This window comes from Chrysochloris asiatica, unplaced genomic scaffold, assembly GCF_000296735.1.
Source record: "Chrysochloris asiatica unplaced genomic scaffold, ChrAsi1.0 scaffold00065, whole genome shotgun sequence".
NCBI lineage: Eukaryota > Metazoa > Chordata > Mammalia > Afrosoricida > Chrysochloridae > Chrysochloris > Chrysochloris asiatica.
The window spans coordinates 7,107,413-7,130,005 of NW_006408583.1; the positions used below are offsets into that span (position 1 = coordinate 7,107,413).

At 41.1% G+C, this 22,593-nt stretch overlaps 1 protein-coding gene across 1 annotated transcript in view; it reads right to left on the reverse strand.

Annotated features, from left to right (window-relative positions):
• ACER2 (alkaline ceramidase 2) overlaps positions 1 to 22,593 on the reverse strand; it is a 37,071-nt gene that overhangs the window by 9,989 nt on the left and 4,489 nt on the right. Inside the window, exons 2-3 of the mRNA XM_006864470.1 lie at positions 13,271 to 13,385; positions 12,409 to 12,550 (exon numbers count right to left, since the gene is read on the reverse strand). Coding sequence (XP_006864532.1) covers positions 12,409 to 12,550; positions 13,271 to 13,385 — 257 coding nt within the window. The remainder of the gene's footprint in view (positions 1 to 12,408; positions 12,551 to 13,270; positions 13,386 to 22,593) is intronic.

The window sequence follows — 22,593 nt, forward strand, 5'->3', positions numbered from 1 at the left end:
GGGGAGTGATTAACTTTTCAGTCTAGGAACGGAGTCCCTAGGACCGTCAAGGGAGAAAAGCAGAGACCGGGACCCTACCCAGAGAAGCAGTGACTCCTGAAATGGAGTCAGAGATGATGACGTGGAGCTGACGTGGAGCGATGGAGCAGCTGGAGACTTTAGATCCAAAGAGGGAGAGCGACTGTGTGCTGAAGACCTGGGATGTATGGGGGAAGGATTGCATGGAGGGGATTGTAACCATGGCAATGAGACAATATCCAATCAAATGAATGTAAAACCAATGTTCTCCCATGTAAACTATCACATAATTCACAATAAAACATTTAAATAAAAAAATAAAATAAAAAGCAGACAGTATAGCTCATTTGGACTACACAATGTAGTTTGACAACTTCCACATTACTGGACAATATATATGACTTTTATAACAAAAAAACTATTAAAAACAAACAAACACACACAAACCTTTCTAGCTTTATAAAAACAAAACAAAAAACCCCAATGTCCTATATGTGTAGTGTGGCACTGTAGGATAAGCACTGGATTGCTATCCACAAGATTTATGGTTCAAACCCACCAACCACACCTTGGAAACCATATACAGAAGCGCTATGAGTCAGAACCAACTCAACAGCATTTAGCAACAACAGCATATGTCTAGAACACAAAACTGAAAGACCTAAGAAATCATTCTACTATTGTCTATGCTTGCTGACAACCCACAAGTCTGTGCATATAAGGATTTGTGTTGGCAAGTTTTCAACAGGACAAATCTTAGAAAAATAATCGACCTGCCCTCCCAGCCGTCATGGGAAGACAGAGACAGAAGTGGGGACGTGACCCTGGACATGCTCCTTCTCCTCCCTTGGGACTCTACCTCCTTACCTAGAAAGAGAAAAGCCAAGACAAGACGATCTTAAAGGCTTGATCCATGACTTAAATTTAGGAACACATAATTTTCCTGAAGTTTTTGTTATTCCTCATTAGCACAATTTACTTTGGCCAAGAGCCCTGGAATAAGTCAGTTAGGAAACTAATTTCAATGAAGTTGCATTGTAAAGAAATCAAAGTGCACTGAACCCTCAAAATACCAGTATATATCTAGAACAGGAAAATCTTTTATCAACAAGGCACAGGAAGACATTGATCATGCTGCCAACTTTCTGACTGGCGTGAACAGGATCTGCAGCTCTGAACCTCAACCAGAAGAAAAGACATGCATATGGAAAAGGATCCAGGCAGCCAATCCCCAGGAGAATCAGGTTTTCCTCCTGACCCTCACAGGCATCCTTCAACTCCTCGGTAGGTAAAAGGCTGACAGCCCACAACTCCGCCTCACGTGCCATCGCAGCCTGGCCACTGGGAACCCATAGCCACTCTTTCAGTGGGGTTGAGGTTCTATGACTCATGCCAAGGCCATTTGGCCTCTTTAGATTGGATAAAAACATCAGAAACTTCCAAGCTGCATCCAATGGTTTCAGATTCTGTCACACACTACAGAGGGTAGCAGAGTGGTTAAAAACCCAGGTGTACGAGTTTAGACTGATGGGCATTCAACTCCTGCCCCCAACACTTAGTACTGTGGGATTTTTAGTAAGTAATTTAACATTCCAAGCCTCAAGTTTACCATCTGAAAATTAAGGCATCCTGCCTTCATAATGTTCTTGTAAGCATGAAAGCTTGCCTGGCACAGACAAACCAAAAAACCAAACCAATTACTGTAGTCGATTTTGATTCATTGGCCCTCCCGTACATTTCACAGTAGAACTGAGCTCCACAGGGTTTTCAATGGTTGTGATCGTTCAGAAGTAGATTGCCAGGACTTTCTTCCAAGGTACTTCTGTTGTTGTTCTTAGGTGCCATTGAGTCAGGAAAGACTCAGCCATCCTATGCTCAACAAAACAAAACACTGCTGATGCACCAACATCACAATCATTGCGACATTTGAGCCCATTGCTGCTGCCACTATGCCAATTTCTTTCTTTGGGGATCTCCTTTTTTTTTGCTGTCCCTCCATTTTACCAAGCATGGTGTCCTTCTATAGGGACTGGTCCCTTCTTTTAACATGTCATATGTATGATAGATGAAGTTTCGTCATCCTGTTTCTAAGGAGTTTTCTGGCGGTACTTCTTCCAACACAGATTCGTTTGTTCTTTTAGCAGTCCATGGTACTTTTAATATTCTCCTCCAACACCATAACGCAAAAGCATCAATTCTTCTATGATCTTCTTTATTCATTGTCCAACTTTCACATGCAAATGAGGTTACTGAAAATACTAAGGCCCACCTTAGTCCTCAAACACACATCTTTGCTCTTGAACACGTTAAAGAAGTCTTGTGCTGCAGGTATGCCTAATGCAATACGTAATCTGATTTCTTGACTGCTGCTTCCATGCGTGTTGATGGTTGATGAGAGCAAAATGAAGTCTTCAACAACTTCAATCTTTTCTCCATTTATCTTGATGTTATTTATTGGTCCCGTAGTGAGGATTTTTGTTTTCTTTACATTAAGGTGAAAAACATACCAATTCTTTGTTCTTCATCAGTAAGTATTTTAAGTCCTTTTTACTCTCAGCAAGCAAGGTTGTATCATCTGCATATTGTAGGTTGCTAATGAGACTTCCTCCAATCCTGATGCCATGTTTTTCTTCATAAAATCCAGCTTTTCAAATTATTTGTTCAGCATACAGTTTGAATAAGTATGGAGAAAGAATACAACCCTGGTGCACTGCATTTCTAATTTTAAACCATTCAGTTCCCCTGTTGTGTTTGAACAACTGCCTCTTGGTCTACACACAGGTTCTACATGAGCACAACTGAGTGTTCCAAAATACTCATTCTCCGCAATGTTGTCCACAGTTTTTCATAATCCACACAATAGAAAGTCTTTGCATAGTCATTAAGGCACAGGTAGACATGTTTCTGATATTCTTTGCTTTCAGCTAAGATCCTCTGACACCAACAATGTTGTCCCTAATTCCATATCTTTGTTTAAATCCAGCTTGAACCTCTGGCAGTTCCTTGTCAATGTACTGTTGCAGCCATTTTTTAATAATCTTTAGCAAGATTTTACTTGCATGCGATATTAATGATATTGTCTGATGATTTCCGCACTCCACTGGGTCACCTCTCTTTGGAATGGGCACAAATATGGATGGATGGATCTCTTACAATTTGTTGGCCAGGTAGTTGTCTTCCAAATTTTTTGGCATGGATGAGTGAGTGCCTACAGTGCCCCATCAGTTTCTTGAAAGATTTACGTCATCACCATCAATTGTACTTTGAGGAGGCAGCTCTTCCCCAGTCATATTTTGGGGGCCTTACAACCTGAGGGGCTCATTTACCACCACTGTATCTGACGATATTTTGGTGCTCTTCATCATGTTTTAAGATTCAATATTCTGGTGTTGACAGTGTTCCACTGCTATTCATATGGTTTTCAGTGATTAAGTATTCTAAAATAATCTGTCTCTCCTTCCCAGTCTATCTTAATTTGGAGGGTCATCTGAAACCTATATACCATGGGTGACCCTGCTGGTATTTAAGATACCCGTGACATAGCTTCCAGAATCACAGCAACATGCAAGCCACAATAGAAAGACAAACTGAAGGCAAGTGTTAAAGGTACTTCTGAGTGGGTTTGAATGCCAACCTTTTGGTTAGTAGTCAAGTGTTTAACCATTTTCACTACCCAAGGACTCAGGTTATGCACCAATAAATTTCATTATTACTATTATACTACTATCATTTTCAGAAAAAATGTTACTTTGCTGTGTTGTTCTTAAGTTGTTGAGTCAGTTCCAACTCATAGGAACCATGTATGGAGTTTCCAAAAGAGCTCTGGAATTGTAGTGATTACAAGTCAAGCTGCTAACCTCAAGGTGAGCAGTTAGAAACTACCAGCCATTCCATGGGAAAAAGACGAGGTTTTTCTGCCCTCATAGACTTACAGCCTCACACACTCCATGTAGGGTCGCTAGGAGTCAGAACTGACTCCACTGCACACCACCATCATCCAAGTCTGTAAATCTTTGCTAGAGCAGAAAGCCTCATCTTTCTCCCACTGAGTAGCTGGTGGACTTGAACTGCTGACTATGTGGCACATAGTCCAGTGCTTATCTCACAACCACCGGTCCCCAAATGTTACTTTAAATATCATTATTATTATTATTGGTGGAGTCTCTGGATAAGCATTCAACTACTAGCCAAAAGGTGGGTAGTTTGAAGCACCTCAAGGTGTCTCAGAAGCCATCCCAGTGATCTGCCTTGAAAACCATCTGGAGAGTCTGGACCAACTCGCCAGCACTTGGTAACAATATCCCTTTCTCAGAGAGCATCGGCCAGAGCTGGCGGTGTGATCATCAACAGCTCCCGTACAGTCCTGCCAAACAGTTAAAGATGCCAAGTGGGATGAAACCTGCCTGCTTTAAGGAGTCCGTCCACAGCCACCTCCCTGGATTGGCTCTGGAGGGCGTGGAGGAACGTGCTTGTGACAGGCGTCTTTGCCAGGAGGATGTCCTGTGAACACACAATTCTGCAATCAACAGAAGTAAACAGCGGTCACGTGGCCCGCTCAAGCACCAGAATCTCTCGCTACAAACGAGAGCTCGAAATATCCAGGAAGAAGGGACCTGACAGGGTGCTCTCTAAACAATGGCAGGTTACCCTACTGATCCTGTTTGTCAACTTTCCAGCACATTAGGGTTTTGTACTGGAGCATGAACTCAGGGGACCTTCAGGGCCCCTTCTTCCTTTGTTCTCCAAGCCAAAAACTAGCAACGCAATCCACTGTCATCATATTATTCTAATACAGCCGCTACTGATGTATCATGAACTACCTTTTAAAGCCATGATTTTCCACCATCTCAGACTATATTCCCCTTTTTATAGCAATTATTTGGTAATATACTTTTTATACTCTTGAAATTAAGGAGCTCTGGTAACATAGTGGTTACGAATCGGGCCACCAACCTTAAGGTCAGCAGTTTGAAACTACCAGCTGTTCCGCGGGAGAAAGATGAGGCTTTCTGCTCCTGTAAAGATTTACAGCCTCGGAAACCCTGTACAGGGTTGCTATGAGTCAGAACCAACTCCATGGCACATAACAACAACTCTTGAAATTAAACGGCATTTAAGGAGGATAAAACCTCTCATCACTGTAACACTAAAAAACATGTCCACAAATTTCCCAGATGTCCCTTAAGAGATGGAAATGTCCCTGGTCAAAATCTACCCCTTTCAATGACCCTTAGGGATGACAACATAACCTACTGAGATCAAGATGTTCACAGTTCTCTAGGATTTGGTCCTAGAGAGCAAGTCTAACCCCATCATTTTATGAATAAGGAACTAAGCCCCAGAGAATCTAAGATTCCGATCCCAAGTCATCCAATAAGCTCACGTGAGACCAAGATGGGCAGATCCGAACTTGCTCCCTTATACTCAGATTTCATGCACTACTCAGCACTTACATGCATGTTGTAAATCCTAAAACCCTGCAGAATTTGGGAAGAGGCTTTGTCTGCTATCTTAATGAGACAGTGTTAGTAGATAATGTGTCTCAAATCAATCTCTTTTGAGATATAAAAGTTTAAACAAGCAAGCCAGCCATCAGAGAGGAGAAGTGACCGATGGTACACAACATCAGGATCATGGAAGCTGAAGAGACCAGGACGTCCCCGAGAGCTGACACAGAGAACTCTTCTCCGAGAGCCAGTGCCGATTTCTAGTCTCTTCTAACTCAGGAAATACATTTCTGTTTATTAAACCAAGCCACTTGTGGTAGTTTTGTAGTAGAAATGCTAGATAACACCCAAAAAAGCAAAATGCTTATAAAGTAAGAGCTTACCCCAGTTTTTGTAGAGGCAAATCAACAAAGTACAGCAGGATAAATAGTCTTTGCTATTCTATTTTCTCAAAACAAAAGCATCTAAAAATACTAGTAACCATCAGCAGCTGAGAGCGTGTCCCAGGGATTGTTAAGACATCCTAGGTAAGCAAACAAACAAACAAAAGCCCTTTTTTAGAAACTTACAAATCTAGCTATATAATGAATATTACTCATTTTCCTACTGTTCTAGATGTTTTTATGTTCAAAATACCCACATGAACGAATCATACCATCTGCTAGCACTTATTGCATCCTCACTATGTACCATGTACACTTTATATGATTCCCATTTATTGCTAATCCCATGAGGTAGAATTTTATTATACCCATTTCACAGATAAGCAAAATGAGGTCCCAGAACTTCAAGGGTGGAAAAAAAAAAGTATGATTGGTATTCAATCGGCCTGTTGGATCCAAAGTCAGTTAGCTCCTACAGTCTACTATCTCTTCTCTGGAAGTCTCATACTGGAATGACTATGTTCTCAGGGACACATCAGCAAAGTCTAAATCACAAAAATAAGAGACACATATGCTAATTATCTGGTCAATTCAGGCAGTTAAACCAGACACCCTGTTTTGGTGCTCAGGTTTTGATCCGAATCCTTGATCTGACCACTTCCAATGCAGAGATACCCCCTCCCCACATTCTAGCAGTGAAGCCCCCACAAAGGGGTCTGACCTTCTTGCCAAACTCATCACTCAGAAATTCAAGATGTGCAAATAGAGGTTAAATCCTTATTTACAGTGGACTATTTTCCCCATGTGGCTCCACAGGATAAGTACTGGACTAGGAACCATAAGGTCAGTGGTTCAAGCCCACCAGCCACTCCTCAGGAAAAAGATGAGGTTTTCTGTTCCTATAAAGATTTAAAAGCCTCTAAAACCCTATATAGGGTTGGCAAAAGTCAGAACTGACTCAATAACCCTTAACATCAACAATTATTCCTATAACATGCACCGCAGTTTCTTTATTCATTCAAAAGTTCAATGCCCCGTCTCTTTTTCAATACATACATGATTCCCAGAAATTCTAGGAAAAAACTGCTCACATCACTGGTAGTGATGAGGATTAACCTGCTGCTTAATACTAAAGACAAAGTCATGTTCCCCCACCCCCACCCCCGTGCCCTGTCTTCTCCCAACCCCACCCTCAACCCCACCCCCAGAAACACTGCAGGGTGCTGGGGGGAGGTAGAACAGCCCCAAAGATCCCAGACAGCTTGACCTCACAATGTTGTTGTTATTGTTATGTGCCGTGGAGTCGGGTCCGACCCATAATGACCCTGTACAGGGTTGCCGAGGCTGTAAATCTTTACGGGAGCAGAAAGCGTCATCTTTCTCCCGCAGACCACAGCTGATAGTTTTGAACTGCTGACCTTGCGGTTCGTAGCCCAATTCATAACCACTACACTACCAAATCTCCTCACAATACCTTTTCATTATTAAAGCTGGTAAGCTTTATTCAGTAAAGCCCTTGGCCCATTTTCTTCTCTCCTGCTCCTAACAATATTCCCCAATTTCCACCTCTAAGAAACAAGAAAAGAAAAATAATGAACACATTAAAAACTATCACTTGGAATTTCAACCCAGGTCTCTAAAGTGCCACAAACAATAAATGTTCCTGTTGCTTCGATTCTCAATTTGATGCCAGGACTTGACAGATCAGATCTCAGCTCTTGTCTGAAGCACACCAGGCTCAGAGACAGGACAGGTTAACTGTTGGACGCCTTGTTGTTGTTCTATGATTCCCATTTATTGTTGTTGTTGGAGAACTTATTGTTGTTAGGTGCTTCTGAGTCCATCCAACTCACGGTGACTACGTACACCAGATCGAGACACTACCCAATCCTGCACGTGACTTAAGAGGAAAAGCAATCAAAAAGCCCCAGCCAGTAAAACCATCCCAAGATCCTGCTCATGGCCTAGACCTCCACCTCCCCATCCCTAACCCTAACCCTTTCTAACCCTCTCCCACTTAACAAGACTCTCTGAACATCCCTGTCGTTCTCTTGAAGCTGAACCAGAAAACACCAGCCTGGAAGCTGGGAACTGCCCAAACCCGCCTGGCCACCTTTTAAAGCCTACTTCCTCCATTGAGGAAGCCTTCCACCCAACGCCCCCACAAAAAATAGACAACTGGGTATCTGGTCTAATATCAAAAATGCCCTCTTCTCCACTTCCATTGGGAACAGCGAGCTCACACATGCCTGTGTGGGCACAATTGGGCGAGTTCTCTGTCTTGCTCTGGTCTTCACACATAACTTTTTTTTCCCCTAGAAAAATAACTAGATATTAATCTTTTTTATTAAGGGATTGGCATACCTCTGTACTACTTTGGTTTCCCTACATTTTTTAAGTCTTATACTCCCCTTTTTTCTTCCTAAATTTTATTTATTTTATTGTTATTAATATGCATGGCATGGACTGAGAAAAACAGTATGCCTGAAGGCAGGAGGCTGGCTTGCAAAATATGCCCTTCAGACATTGAAACAAATATGTATTTATAATGTGTACATCAAGAAAAAAATAGTAATAGAGGTAAATACTGTTGACTAAGGGTACATGAAGGGTATTGAAATCATTAAAATGATCTGCTGAATAAAAAACAGAATATATACAACGAAACATAGACCAATTCAATCGTTTCTACATGTACAATTTAGTGACATTGATCACACTCTCTGAGTTCTGCAACCATTCTTGTCCTCCTTTTCTGAGATGTTCCTTTCCCATTAACACAAACTCACTGCCCTTAAGGTTCCTATTCTCTGCTATTCATAAGGTTTTCAGTGACTAAATATTCGGAAGTAGTTCATCTTTCCTTCTCCTGGAAGCTCATTTGAAACCTATCCACCATGGGTGACCCTGCTGGTATTTAAAATACCCGTGACCTAGCTTCCAGAATCACAGGAACTCACAAGCCACCACATATGACAAACTGAACAGACGAGTGGTGGCATAGAGATGCTAAAGCAAATGGAAAAATTGAGGAGGTCCAAGAGCTGAACAGAAAATTTCAAACATCAGCTTGAGAGACAAGGTCAAATATTACAACAAAATGTGCAAAGAGCTGGAGTCAGAAAACCAATAGGAAAGAACATGCTCAGCATTTCTCAAGCTGGGGGAACTGAAGAAAAAATTCAAGCCTTGACTTTCATTATTAAAGGATTCTCTGAGCAAATTATTGAATGATGTAGAAAGCCTCCAAAGAAGATGGAAGGAATACACAGAATAACTGTACCAAAAGGAAATGGTTCATGTTCAACCAGTCCAAGAAATAGCATATGATCAAGAGCCAATGATATGGAAGGAAAAAGTCCAAGGTGCATTGAAGGAACTGGCAAAGAACAAGGCACAAGGAATTGATGGAATAAAATTGATGAAATCTTTCAAGAAACTGAGGTGGCACTGGAGGCACTCACTCATCTATGCCAATAAATTTGGAAGACAACTATCTGGCCTACTGATTGGAAGAGATCCATATTTGTGCCCATTCCAAAGAGAGGTGACCCAGCAGAATACGGAAATCAGACAATATCTTTGATATCCCATGCAAGTAAAGTTTTACCAAAGGTAATACAGAAACAGCTGCAACCATACATTGACAGAGAACTTCCAAAGGTTCGAGCTGGATTCAGAAAAGGACGTGGAATGAAGGATATCATTGCTGATGTCATATGGATCTTGGCTGAAAGCAGAGAATACCAGAAAGATGTTTACCTGTGCTTTACTGACTATGTAAAGGCTTTCGATTGTGTGGATCATAACAAGCTATGAAACATTGCAAAGTATGAGTATTCCAGAACACTTAATTGTGCTCATGAGGAATCTGTACATGGACCAAGAAGCAGTTGTTCAAACAGAACATGGGAATACTGAATGTTTTCAAATTAAGAAAGGTGTGCGAAAGGGTTGTATTTTTTCACCATACTTATTCAGCCTGTATGCTGAGCAAATAATTCAAGAAGCTGGCTTATATGAAGAAAAACATGGCATCAGGATTGGAGGAAGACTTATTAACAACCCACGATACGCAGATGATACAAACTTGCTTGCTAAAAGTGAAGAGGACTTAAAATATTTACTGATGAAAATCAAAGAGCACAGCCTTCAGTATGGATTGCATCTCAATGTAAAGAAAACAAAAATTCTCACCACTGGACCAAACAACAACAATCTTATCAATGGAGAAAAGATTGAAGTTGTCAAGGACTTCAATTTTCTTGGATTAACAATCAACACTCATAGAAGCAGCAATCAAGAAATCAAACAATGTACTACATTAGGCAAATCTGCTGCACAAGACCTCTTTAAAGTGTTGAAGAGCAAAAATGTCAGTTTGAGGACTAAGGTGCACCTGACCCAAGCCATGGTATTTTCAATAACCTTATATGCATGTGAAAGCTGGGCAGTGAATAAGGAAGACCGTAGAAGAATTGATGCTTTTGAGTTACAGTGTTGGAGGAGAATACTGAAAGTGTCATGGGTTGCCAAAAAAACAAGCAGATCTGTTTTGGAAGAAGTGCAGCCACAGTGCTCCTTGGAGGCCAAGATGGCCAAGCTTTGTCTCTCATACTTCGGACATATTGTCAGGAGGGACCAGTCTCTGGAAAAGGATATCATGTTTAGTAAGGTGGAGGGTCAGAGAAAAAGAGGAAGACCCCCAGTGAGATGGAGTGGCACAGTGGCAGTATCAGTGGGTTCAAGCGTGGCCACAATTGTGAGGTTGGCCCAAGAATGGGCAGTGTTTCATTCTGTTGTGCATAAGGTCACTATGAGTCGGTACCAACTTGATGACACCTATCAACAACAACAGGTTCCTATTTAGACTTTTAAGCTTCTATTGTTAAAAAGCATAATGCTCTTAACAGCAAAGTTCAAAAACTAGAAAACTGCAAATGCTGGTAACGGTGTGGAGAGTCTGGGACCCTCCTACATTGTTGGTGGGACTGTAAAATGATTCAACCTCTCTGGAAAATGATATGGTACTCCTCAAAAAGTTGGAAATAGAAATAAATTGACTCAGCAATCCATCTATTTGGTATACAGTCACAAGAAATATGAGCCAGGAAACAAGTAGATATATGCAAACTGATATTCAATGCAACACTATTCACAATAGCAAAAAGATGTAGACAGCCTAAGTGCCCATCAACGGAAGAAGAGATAAACAAACTCTGGTACATACACTATTAACCAATATTATTCAGCCTTTAAGAATTACAATGAACCTGTGAAACACCTCATAACATGGATGAACCTGGAGGACATTATGCTGAGTAAAATCAGTGGTGGTGGTAAAAACTGGTGCCATTGAGTCAGTTCCAACTCATAGCAACCCTGCATAGGGTTTTAGAGGCTGTAAATCTGTATCAGAGCAAAGCCCTATCTTTCTACAACAGAACACCTGGTAGTTTCAAACTGCCAAACTTAAGGTTAGCACCCTGACTCATAAACCACTACGCTACCAGAGCTCCTTGCTGAGTGAAATTAATCAGTTACAAAAGCACAAATACTGTATGAGATCATTTTTGTAATGTATAGTTTTAGAAACTTCCAGAGCCTGGAATTGGGGTACCAGTGTCTATTCATTCAGATTTCTGTTCAAATGTCTTCTCCTCAGAAAGGTCTGCCCTGACCAAACTCTTGAAATCAACACCTCAAGTCACCACTACCCCTTACCTGCTTCATTGTTGTTGTTTTTAAAATCACAGTGCTTATCACTCCCTAACATTTTATTATTTATATGTTTGTTGAATTGTCATTTCCCTGACTTCAGCGTGAGCTCATTGGAGGCAGACTCTACTTTTGTTTATTGCTATATCCCAGAGCTTAGATACATTCATTCCAAACATCCCAAGACCAGGAAGAAGGTACAGGATCCACCCGCACTCTGTTCTGTTATCCGTAAGGTTGCCAGGAGTCGGGACCAATGAGACGGCAGCTAACACAGATCAGTGCACAGTAAACAGTACGTGTTCAAAATACTCCTGAGTTCCTTCCTGAAATGCTGGAATTCCTCGCTTAGAAGAGTGTGTACACGTGTGTGTGTGTGTGTGTGTGTGTATCTGTGTATCATCAGAAGTAATTTTCTATGCAATTTGAAAATGAAAACATCTATAACTCCAAGAACCAATTCCCCAGTGTGGATTCTCCTTTAGAAATACAAACTAGTGCAGTTGGATTAGACTCAAGAAAATGTTCTAACAGAAAATCAAGGTCCTTAAGCTACCATTCAACAATTTGTCCCCTACTGCAAACCTTTCTGCTCTTCTTCATATCAAATAAAGGAGATATTTGGGGGATTCTCCAAGCATATTTGAAGTCTTTTTTTTTTTTTTTTAATCTGTCAATTCATTTACACTGTCAGATCATAACCAATCAATGAATACTAAAGAAGTATATGAGAGTTTCATTATAAGGCTGGGATAAATTACTGTTGTTTTTCTTCACATATACATTGTTGTATCAGGTAATAGCCTCACTGGTAAATGCACATAGATTTAGCAGAAGCTTACCTGTCATTCCGAAAGACCTTCGGTAGATACCTCCTGGGGAACCACATGGCCAGAGCACACATCAGAACCCATAGAATTGCAAGTTCATCAAGCATTTGACCCAGGAAACTGAGGGTTGCATGGAAATAGACAGATCCAATTCCTAGAATCAATTACAAACCAATACAGAAGGTCACCATAAAAGAAGAGAATCACAAATTGAATGCAGCGCTTAAGGGTAGCCCTTCCACCTACTGCTTTCACAATCACCAGATTACTCTTTCCCTGAAAAGAGAAACTGAAGGAGGAAACTCACGCCAACCAGGCAAGCAGACTCCAAGTCTAGAAAGACACTTGCCAGTAGGACCCAAATATCAGCACATCAGCACTTGCATAAAGCCCACAGTTAAAAACACATTGTCTCTATCCACTGAACCTTCATGTAAGCAGGCAGTAAATAACAGACAAATTCTTTCACTGTTGAGAATTCCCAACCAGGAGGAAATGGAGATTACACAAGTATTTCACAGAACAATGAAGGATCAAGCATCTAGAACTTTTTGTTTTGTTTTTTAAGTCCATGAGAAACTATTGTTTCACCGGAGTTCAATTGTTTCACATGGCTTTCTCAGAAAATGGCACTGACGCCACACCAGGAGCAATTACAAAAATTAATTCTCAAATGCAATTAATTGATAACTGCAGCCAAACCTGTTGTCAACAGAGTCCTTCTTTGGTGCCAAACAAACTGGAAAAAAAAAAAACTTTGCTAAGACGTCAGAAAAACTTTGGCTTATAAAACATAATGTTCACAGGGGAGAGGAAGTATGTGGAAATCCCATTGCCTCCCTTTCAGGCCAGGCTCCCACATGGATTCACTTACCCACTACAACCAAAAGAGTCCATATTAAGTAGATGCCACTGTTGAAGCAGGTTGCATACTGCCGAAACAAGCACATGCAGATGGGCGGCAAAACGAAAAACAAGAAGTTGCTGATCTGGGGATGGGAAATGTAAAACAAAAAGATGCATATTAAGTAAACATCCAGGCAAAAAAATAAAGCAACTTGTCTCAAGCGTGTCCTCTGCAAATGACAATGGATGTGGCCATAAATCTTGCTTTCACTCTTATGCTCTTTTTGATTGCAGATATATAACCAAGAAAACATACAACTTCTTGAATGACTAGTTAGGGATTTCCGTGCTCCCTCTTTGATCACACCAATTGCCAATTCATGGTGATCTCATGTGTTTCAGAGAGGAACTAGGCTCCATTGTTGTTGTTGCTAAGTACTGTTGAGTCGGTTCTGACCCATAGTGACCCTATATAAGATTTGTGAGGAGCAGCTGGTGAACTTGAATCGCCAACCTTGCAGTTTGAATGGCTTTGCATTCTGGCGCATTAAGCCACAGCGCCACTGTAACAAAGTCATGATCATTCAGAAGCAGATTACCATGTCTTTCTTCTGAAGCACCTGTGGGGGAACTGAAGCAGCCAAGCTCTTAACCATTTGCACTCCCAATGACTCCGGCACATCACAACCACCACCACCACCACCAAGGACTCCTTTCTTTGGTCTCCATGGTTATGTGACTTTGAGTCAATTCTGACATAAAGAGACACTATGATGTTTTTGTTAAGGGCCGTCAAGTCGATTCCGACACATAGTAACCCTATATAGGGTTTCCGAAGAGCAGCTGGTGAGTTTGAACCGCCGACCTTGCAGTTCAAATGGCTTTGCAGTCTGGCGCATTAACCCACAGCGCCACACCAGGACTAAGACAGAGTAAACCTGCCCCATAGGGTTTCCCACTCTGTTTACTTTAAAGGAACAGAACCTTAGGCCTTTTCTCCCATGGAGCCACTAGAGAAAAGGGATCAAGCTGCTACACTTCTGATTAGCAGTCCAGCACTTAATCAGCGTATCACCAGAGCTCCTTCTTTGATCATTTGTTGTAAAGTGCCGTCTAGTCAGTTCTAATTCATAGCAACCCTGTATAGGGTTTCTGAGGAACAGCTGGTGGGTTTGAACTTCCAACCTTGCAATTAGCAGTCCAGTGCTTATCCTACCGTGCCACACCAGGACTCACAGGGGCAGCTATGAAAACACTGACCCCAATGCGGGTCCCCCAGGCTCTTCTCTTAACTAAAGGAACCAGCTACTCTCACTCTTCATCTGCAAAGACTCATTATGAAGTGCCCTAATTTGCACATCCATATTTTTAATAAGAAGGTTTGTACTTAATAAAAGTAAGAATAAAGTTTAATGAAGGAGCGAGAGGTCATGCTCCAGTCCCCAGTAACTTTTTCACCAATGAAGCCAGCCTTTCCCCTTGACCCACAGGCAGAGGGGATTTCCTGATTTCCCCCTTAGTTGCCTTTGGTCAGCTTTGTCACTCTCATCAAATCCTCCCTTTTAGGTAAAGACCAAATTTCTAGTTTTGCTCCCAGTTTTAAACAAGAAAACTTTATCCTTCAGATCTGAATGTGGGTTAGGCAATCAACCAGCCACACTGCTGGCTGACCAGCACAAAGCCAGCAGACTCCTGACCTCAAGCTCTTCTTCTGCTCCAAGCTGACTCTCACCTCCAACCCACCCAACCATATTCTGACTGCCTTAGTTTACCTCATCAATGGGCAATTAGGCATTCTGAATTCCATCACATACCATTACAAATGACACAAAACTTAACAGTGCCAAGAAGATTCAGAATAAACCTGGAATCAAAAACCAACTTAATTTCCATCTTGGAAGACACCTGTGTCTATCAGCATTCCCTGGAACGTTCTGGCAAACTGTTGTCCCTTACGGTGGTCAGTGAAAGAAGGGTTCTGCTGTTAACAGAAGAATGTTGTGGTTCCGTTTGATAAATGAAAGGCCTGGGAATCTGTTTCCAAAAGGTCACAGCTTTGAAACCCTGTGAAGCTCAGCTCCACCTGCCCACCTGGCACTGCCATGATTCAGAACGGGCAGCAGCTGTCAGGGTTCTTTTGATTGCTGCTGCTTTTCTTTCTTTTTTGAGAGACGAGTTATATCCATATAGGGACTTCCGGTATGGTGCTGTGGCTCAGCACTGGACTGCAAACCACAAGGTTGGCTGTTCAAACACTCCATCGGTTCCTTGGAAACCCTATAGAGGGACGCTTTGAGTTGGAACTGACTCAACAGCAATTAACAACAACAACATCCATATATAGAGAGATAGAGAGATAGATGAAAAGTAGATAGATAGATGATAGATAGATAGACAGACAGACAGACAGACAGATTCCCATTTTTTTTTTTTAAATGGGAGTGTTGTGTGGCACTATCGGATAAGCACTGAATGGCAAGGCTGATTTGAATGGCAAGGCTGACAGTTCCAACTTGCCAGCCAGCTGCACCTTGGAAACCATATATACAGTCACTATGAGCCAAAACCAACTCAACGCCACTTACATATAGTAACATCATCCTGCAACTTCTTTTTTCACTCAATAATACATTTTGCAAACTTTTCATCCCAGCTTACACAAATTTACCTCACTGTCATTGTTGCAGACAGTAGAAGTTTACTTAGCCATCCCCCTGTAGAAGCAGCACCAATTTACAGTCCCACCTACCATGTTGAAGAATACAGCCCATTTTGCTTTCTACTAAATCTTTATGGCCCAGGGCCTCCCAATCTCCTCGGTTCTAGCCAAGTGCAACTATCTATGAAGCTGCTCCACAGATGCCTCTAGTAATTCACATACTGCCAACAACAGATGCATTAGTCACTTCTAAATGTGTTTCTACACCATTTGCAGAAGCATAGTTTATTAACACCTGGAACAAGATATACTACTTCAAACATTTTTCCAAAATGCATACATTGGGAAACTCAATTTAGAAGCACAATTTTAGCATACTACCACTCATCTGGAGTCCAGGTGTGGTGCTGTGGGCTAATGCATCAGACTGCAAAGTCATTTGAACTGCAAGGTCAGTGGTTCAAGCTCACCAGCTGCTCCTTGGAAACCCTATACAGGGTCACTATGGGTCAGAATCGACTTGACGGCACTTGAAACAACAACAACAACAAAACCCCACTTATCTGTCAATCTATCACACTGTGATGGCTTGTGTGTTGCTGTGGTGATGGAAGCGATACCACCTGTATTTTAAATCAGCAGAGTCACCCACGATGGAGACTTCAGTGCATCTTCCACACTACAACAGACTAGGAAAAAGGAGAGGAAGAATGTTTCTGAATGGTTATCCACTGAAAACCTTATGAATAGCAGGGGAACATAGATCTAGTGCTGGAAGATGAAAACACTGTGAATAGTACCAGTGTATTATTCACAGTACTGGAAGATGAACCCCTCAGGTGTGAAGGCACTCTAAATACAACTAGGGAAGATCTGCCTCCTCAAAGTAGAGTGAACCTTAATGACTTGAATGGAGTAAAGCTTTAGGGCTTTCATTTGGTAATGGAGCATAGCTCAAAATGACCAGAAACTGCTGCAAACACCCATTAATAATTAGAACATGAAATGTACAAAGTATGAATCTAGGAAAACTGGAGTTGTCAAAAATGAAATGGAATGCATAAAGACCAAGATCCTAGGCATTAGTGAGCTGAAATGCGCAGATATTGACCATTATGAAACAATCACACGCCAAGTATGTCAGGAATGATGAATGACATTACAGTTACACTCACTAACAAAACGAGCATTCCAAATCTATTTTGAAGTACAATGTTGTCTGTAATAGGATAACATCCATATCACAATGAAGACTAGTTAATGCCACTATGATTCTAATTTATATACCAACCACTAAAGCCAGTGATGAAAATGAAACATTCTATCAACTTCTTCAGTCAGAAATTGATCAAAATGCATTGATAATTACTGGTGACTGTAATGTGAAAGCTGGAAAGAAAGAGAACGGATCAGTAGTTGGAAAATATGGCCTTGGTGATAACAGTGATGCTGGAGATCACATGATTACAATTTTGCAAGACCAATAACTTATTCTTTGCAAATACCTTTTTTAAATGACCTAAAAAGCAACTATATCCATAAACCTCACCAAATGGTATACACAGGAATCAAGTTAACTATATCTATGAGAAAAGTGGATGGAGAAGCTCAGTATCATCCGTCAAAACAAGACTAGTAGCAGACTGTGGAACAGATCCTATACAAGTTCATGTACAGATTCAGGCTGAAGCTGGTAAAAATTTAAGCAAGTCCACAAGAGCTAAAATATGATCTTGAATATATATAGCCCATCTGAATTTAAGGCCATCTCAAGAGCAGATTTGGTGCATTAGACACTAATGACCAAAGACCAGAAGATTTGTGAGATGGAACCAAGAACATCATACAGCAAGAAAGCAAAAGGTCATTAAACAGGAAAGAAATAAAATACCAAAATGGATGTCAGAAGAGTCTTTGAAACTTGCTTTTGAGCATAAATAAGCTCAAACAAATGGAAGAATGAGGAAGTAAAAGAACTGAGCAGAAAATGTCAAAGGTCAGCATGAGAAACAAAGTTGAGTATTAAAATGAAATGTGCAAAGACCTACAGTTAGAAAACCAAGAGGAAAGAACACACTCTGCAGTTCTTAAGCTGAAAGAACTGAAGAACAAATTCAAGTCTTAACTTGAAATATTAAAGGATTCTATGGCAAGTATTAAATGCAGAAAGCATCAAAAGAAAATGGAAAGAATTCAGAAAGTCACTGTACCTAAAAGAAATGGTCAGTGTTCAACCATTTCAAGAGGTAGCATATGATCAAGAGCCACGATACTAAAGGAAGAAGTTCAAGCTGCACTGAAGACACTGGCAAAAAACAAGCCTCCAGGAATTGACCTAATACAAACTGATCTATTTCAGCAAGCTGATACAACATTGGAGGCACTCACTCAAGTATGTCAGGAAATTTGAAAGACAGCTACCTAGCCAACAGATTGGAAAAGTTCCATATTTGTGCCCACTCCAAATGGAAAACATCAAACCACATCACTAATATCACATGAAAGTAAAATTTTACTGAAGATAATTCAAAACAGTTGCAACAGTACATCAACTGGGACCTGCCAGAAATTCAAGGCAGATTCAGAAAAGGATGTGGAACTACGGATGTCATTTCTGATGTCAGAAGGATCTTGACAGGAAGCAGAGACTACCAGAAAGATGTTTGTTGTTAAGTGTCATTGAGACAGTTCCAATTCATAGCGACCCTGTAAAGGGTTTCAGAAGCTTTAAATCTTTGCGGGAGCAGAAAGCCTCATCTTTCTTCTGTGGAGTAGTTGGCTCAAACTGAGGACCTTGTGATTCGCAGTCCAGTGCTTATAGTATGTAGCCACTGTGCTCCCAGAAAGATGTTTATTTGTGTTTTATTGACTATGCAAAGGATTTCAACTGTGTGGATAATAACACACTATGGATAACAAACATTCTGATAAGAATGTATATTCTAGAGCACTTAATTGTGCACATGAGGAACCTGAACATAGGCCAAGAGGCAGTCATCCGAACAGAACAAGGGGATGCTGAATGGCTTAAAATTAGGAAAGGTGTGTGACAGGGCTGTATCCTTTTAACATATTTATTCAATCTGTATGCTGAGCAAATAATCCAAGTAGCTGGATTATATGAAGAAGAATGGGCATCAGGTTTGGAGAAAGACTCATTAACAACCTGGGATATGCAGATGAGACAACCTTGCTTGCTGGAACTGAAGAGGACTTAAAATACTTGCCATTGAAGATCAAAGACTATAGCCTTCAGTACGGATAGCACGTAAATGTAAAGAAAACAAAAATCCTCACCACTGGAACAATAAATAACATCATAATAAACCGAAACAAGACTGACACTGTCAAAGACTGCATTTTGCTTGGATCCACAGTCAACACTCATGGAAGCAGCAGTCCAGAAACCAAACGACTTAATTGCAATTAGGTAAATCTTCTGCAAAAGACCTCTTGAAAGTATTAAAGAGCAAAGACATCAGTTTAAAGATTAAGGTGTCCTGGTGTGGCGCTGTGGGATAATGCGCCAGACTGCAAAGCTGTTTGAACTGCAAGATCGGCAGTTCAAGCTCACCAGCTGCTCCTCGGAAACCCTATACAGGGTCACTATGGGTCAGAATTGACTCGACTGCACTTCACAACAACAACAACCCCAAACCATGCTAGTTTTAATAGTCTCACATGCATGTGCAAGTTGAACAATGAATAAGGAAGAATCAATGCATTTGAATTATGGTGTTAGAGAAGAATATTAAAAGTATCATATACTGCTAAAAAAGCAAACACATCTGTTTTAGAAGTGCAGCCAGAATGCTTCTTAGAAACCAGGATGGCAAGACTTCACCTCTCATACTTCAGACATATTATCAGGAGGACCGCTCACTGAAGAAGGACATCATGCTTGGTAAAGTGGAGGGTCAGCGAAAAAGAGGGAGATCTCCAAGGAAAAGAGCTGAAACAATGGCAGCAGCAAAGGGCTCAAATGTAACAATTGTAAATAAAGTTCAAGACTGGGCAGTGTTTTGTTCTATTGTACACAGGGTCACTCTGAGTGGGAACCAACTTGACAGCAGCTAACAATGACAACAACAATTTTAGCATATGCTCTCAAATATGTTATTGCTTTTATAGAACCCATCTACTGATACCTGCTGGTCTTCACTGTCTCTTTTAAAGATACCAATATTTGGAAAGGAAAAGACCAAGTTAGAAAGAACCATTTCTCAATTCAAAACAAAGAAGGAACTCAGAAAGAAAGGAAAACAGCCAAGTTGTGATTAAGAGGTAGCCTCAGTGACCCATCTCAAACTGTGCAGGTCACTAAAATTGAAGAATATTTCAGCTAAGGTATATTTTTTTAAAGGCTATTGTTAGGTCAGAGTCCTGATGTGGCACTGTGGGCTAATGCTCTGGACTACAAAGTCAGGTTGAACAGCAAGGACGGCAGTTCAAGCTACCAGCAACTCCTCAGAAACCCTACGCTGGGTCACTAAGGGTCGGAACCAACCCGATGACACTTAACAACAACAATTGTTAGGTTGGAGTCTTGGTGTGGCACTTGACCACAATGTCAATTTGAACCAAAACATCGATGGTTCAAACTTACCAGCCGCTCCTCAGAAACCCTAGACAGTGTCACTATAAATCAGAATCGATTCAATGGCTCTTAACAACAACAATGATTGTTAAATTATCCTTTGGAGAATTGTTTGTTTAATGCCTACTCAACAATTTATTTATTTTTTTATTTTTTGCTTAATTAAAAGGAAACTACAATTTTTTAAAAAACTAAAAAGAAAGGAAGCCACAGTTTAAAAAAAATAAGATGATTTCTTTAGCTATTTCCTCATTCTGTGAATTCCTATGCAGTGCTTGCTGCAACATAATTGCCTGAACATATCACAATCTCATCTTCATGCACTAACCATGTGCTCCTGCTGACAGAAAGTAAATACTGAGGAAGCAACAGACTGTAAATCTGAGCAGGGGTTGCCCAAACACCACAGGGCTTCACCTTGGCCGAATAGATGGTTGCTGCTGCTTTAACTGTTTGCAGATTTGTACAGTCCACTCCATTGCGTCGGTCTTGCCTCCTTCAAAGTTGAGTCCCAATTTAACCACCTCTTTGAAGGAGGAAGACCAACTGTCCTGTTTGCTTGGGACTGAGAAGGTTCCTGGGAAATGGGACTTTCCTACTTAGAGGAGGCTTCTTACACGTTATAACATCACCACCCCACAAGTTATAACAACTCCACACAGATGATCAGTAACTCCTCACACCTCGATTTTGACCCTTACCATCCGGCTGATGGTTAACAGGCTGGGTTTCTGTGGTAGGCACACAGTAATGTAAGACTCAGATAGACATTATATATATAATGTATATATATATACCTGGATGAATGAAGTCCCTGGGCGGTGCAAGCAGTTAATGCGCTCAGCTGCTAAACAAAAGGTTGGAGGTTCGAGACTACCCAGGGGCTCCTTGGAAGAAAGGCTGAAGAATCAGTCACTGAGAACCCTCTGGAGCACAGTCTACTCTGACACAGTTGGGGCTCCTGTGAGTAACTGTTTGGGGACACCAGAACTCAATTCTGACTCACTCACCTGTGCAGGACAGAACAGAACTGCCCCATAGGATTGCGAGTTTATAAATCTTTACAGATGCACACTGCCTCATTTCCTCCTGCAGATCAGTTGGTGGGTTCAAACTGCCAATCTTTCTGTTACATATACAGACAAAGGCTATATATATCTTGACTCCTGGCGTGGCACTGAAGGGTCAGCACTAGACTGTGAACCACAAGGTTGGCAATTCAACAACATATGTGCATATATAACATATTTTGTTGTTGTTAAGTGCTGGTGAGTCAGTTCTGACTCATGTAGACCCTGCATAGGATGCTGAGTCAGGAGTGACTGGTGAGCCTGAACCGCCGATCCTGCAGTTCAAATGGACCTTGTAGCAGTCCACTGCATTAATCCACAGTGCCACACCAGGACTCCATATAATATATACATATGTGACATATATATGAAAAAATATATACACAGACATACAAGCACATATACACATATTATAAACGTGTCTTATATAGAGAGATTTATATGCGTAGTATGCATATAAAATAGATGTTGTTGTTAAATGCCGTCAAGTCAGTTCCAACTCATAATGACTCTATGGGGTTTCCAAAGAGCAGCTGGTGGGTTTGAACCTTGCAGTTAGCCGTCCAGTGCTTATCCTACAGCATCACACTAGGACTCAAAAGAGACAGATGCTATTGTTGTTGTTAGGTGCTAGTGAGTCGGTTCCTACTCATAGCTACCTTATGCACCACAACAGACAAAACACTGCCCAGGTCTGTGCCAACCTCACAATCGTTCTTACATTTGAGCCCATTGCTACTGCCACTGTGCCAATCCATCTCATTGGGAGTCTTCCTCTTTTTTGCTGACCTTCCATTTACCAAGCAGAATGTCCTTCTCCAGGGACTGGTCCCTCCTGATAACATTGTCTTAGGTATGAGAAACGAAGCCTGGCCATCCTGGCTACTAAGGAGCATTCTGGCTGTATATCTTCCAACACAGATGTTTCTTTTTCTGGCAGTTGACAGTCCTTTTCATATTCTTCTGCAACAGCATAACTCAATGCATCAATTCTTCTATAGCCTTCCTTATTCATTGATAGAGAC